General features: G+C 42.3%; 1 protein-coding gene across 1 annotated transcript; it reads right to left on the bottom strand.

Moving 5' to 3' along the window:
* Positions 1-773: 773 nt before the first annotated feature.
* On the bottom strand, positions 774-2,157 carry LOC120780093. Its single transcript, XM_040112370.1, has 3 exons — positions 2,093-2,157; positions 940-1,973; positions 774-865 (listed from the first exon to the last, which is right to left on the bottom strand). Exons 1-2 carry the CDS (start codon positions 2,155-2,157, stop codon positions 947-949), a joined length of 1,092 nt encoding a protein of 363 aa, XP_039968304.1. The 3' UTR covers positions 774-865; positions 940-946.
* Positions 2,158-2,465: the final 308 nt, after the last annotated feature.

The following is a 2,465-nucleotide window of genomic DNA, read 5'->3' as shown; positions in this document are numbered from 1 at the left end:
TCGTGTAAAGTTTTTTCGCGTTATATTAAATGCTTCTTGATTTGTGTACTGGAAACTGAACTAATTAGGTGGAATTTAAAATTGTACCATATGGGAAGTAGGCGTGGTTGTTGGCCGATTTCGTCCATTTTCTTAATATGACACAAGAATGTTAGAAGAATGCCACGTACTAAATTTTGTCGAGATCGGTTAACCGGGTCCCGAGTTATGGGATTTCACTAAAAATTGGGCGGTGCCACACCCATCGTTCAATTTTCACAACTCCGCCGATTTCATCCATTTTCACACTGTCGGTAGAAGTTCTAATAAGATTTGTACTCAACAAATTTGGTTATTGTAGCTTAAGTGGTTTAGGACATACATTGTCGGGGTGATCGACTTGTGTTTGCCAGTATGCCAAATAAAATAAAAACTATTAGATCTCGGATAATTAACAATTCAAATTTGTACATATATTTGAGGGTGTGTAAAATATGTATGTGTGTGTTAATAAATACAATTGTGTGGGTATTATAAAGGGGTTATTTACAAATACGAGTATATGTACAATTGTAAACTTTAAATAAAACCTGATGTGGTTACCAATTCCCGCGTTGATCTTCAAAGATTCTGCTGCTGTTATTGCTGCTAATACTGCTGGTGGTTGTTGTTGTTGTTGTTGCTGCTGATTAGGCGCCTGTTTGTCCGTTCCGTTCACTGTGGTGATTGGTTTGATTGTGTCTTTTTGTTTCGTTGGGTGCTTCGCTGTTATGTTGGCGCTGTTGGGTGTTTTTTGCATTGTCCTCTAATTCGTATTTAGACGAGTTAGGAGGACAATGCAGGGATGTGTTCATTTGGTATGAACATCCCGGCCGCCTTGCAGTGTCTGCGAATAAAAAGATTTTAGATCTATTTTGAATTGGGTAAATGACTAATGTTATGAACGGGTTGGAGGTATACTTGGGTTTTAAATCGCACAAGCACCGGTTAAAGTCCAACCGAGTGCGGTGTTTTGTGCGATCACGGTGCTGTTATCGGGGTTGAATAAGCCGGGTTTCATCAATCTTGGGTAGATGTCAGCTCCCAGTTCCAACATGATTTTGTCGTCTTTCCAAAATGTAGGGTCGGCTAGGACTAAGTGGTCGAACTTTTTAATGATTTCGCCACTTAAGTCACGATTATAGGGTCGGGTCGGTAAATCATGCGTCAATAGGCAGTTAACTTCGGCGTGCCAGTCGGAATCAGTTAGTGATCCGATTACGACTTTACATATACGATACGAGTCGAGGTACGTTTTCGTCAGACTCTGGACCAGTTCTGACGCAATCATGGTCACTTTTATGGTCGGGTTTATTATGGCTCGTATTTTGTGCCATTTGTCATCGTGTTTCACTTTGACCATGACGGTTGGGATAAGGGTCGGCTTGGCCAGTAACGTGGGTAGATCCTCTTGTCCGTGTAATCGCTTTTTGCCTTTTGCTGTTTTCTTTTGCTCTTCGCAAAACAATCTGGGGTGTCCATGTAGGGTTGAATGGTGTTCCCCGTTACACGTGGCACATCGTTTTTTACTTGTGCTCTTTTGGGTGGAATGCGATCTGGCCAAGCAATTGACGCAATACTTATGTTTAACGACTGCGTCAAACTTTTCGCTAATGTTCATTATGGTGAATTTTGAACACGTTACCAGTCGATGGTCTTTTTTACACAATCCACAGGCGACGTGTTTGTGCGTTCGCTTTGATGAACGGCTGATAGTACGCCGGGCTGTGCGATGGGTACTTCCTCGTTCTTCTCTATTAGAGGAACGGCTGATGGTACGTCGGGCCGTGCGATTCGTATTTCCACGCTCCTCTCGAATGGGGGAAAGGGTCGCTTTAAAGCGATGCAGGCGTCTTGCCAGGGTTCCTTCGTCGGAGAGTGGGCTGATGCTACGAGTCGAGCTGAGGGATCGGCGGCTGCAAATGGACTTCGTACTGCTTTGAGGGGCCATGTCACTATAAGGAAATAAGATTAATTATTTGGTAAAGTGACTATTTTGGATATTGGGCGTGTAATTATTCCCTGAGAGGTACGTATGTCAACTATTCTTGTTTTGTTGTCTGCACCGAGATACGTTTTTTCGATGCGACCAAGTTTCCACTCATTTGGGGGTAGAGTTTCTTGACGTATAACTACCATATCGTTTACGTCTATGTTGCGTTGAGGGTATTTCCACTTATATCTTTTGTGGAGTTCTTTCAAATATTCTTCTTTCCATCGTTTGCAGAAGTGTTGATGGAGTATCTTCAGTTTCTGCCATCTTTGAGCGATGCTTAGATGTGCATCTTCTAAGTTAGGTTCTGCTGGGATTAATAAAGGGGTACCTATTAAGAAATGACCTGGAGTTAAAGGTTCTAAATTTGTTGGGTCTTCACTTAATGGGCTTAAAGGGCGAGAATTCAAGCAACTTTCGATTCGGGTTAAAAGGGTTGCTAGTTCTTCGAAAG

This window comes from Bactrocera tryoni, unplaced genomic scaffold, assembly GCF_016617805.1.
Source record: "Bactrocera tryoni isolate S06 unplaced genomic scaffold, CSIRO_BtryS06_freeze2 scaffold_15, whole genome shotgun sequence".
In the NCBI taxonomy this organism is placed as follows: domain Eukaryota; kingdom Metazoa; phylum Arthropoda; class Insecta; order Diptera; family Tephritidae; genus Bactrocera; species Bactrocera tryoni.
The sequence above is the reverse complement of the archived record's forward strand: the minus strand, read 5'-3'. Positions and strand labels throughout refer to the sequence as shown.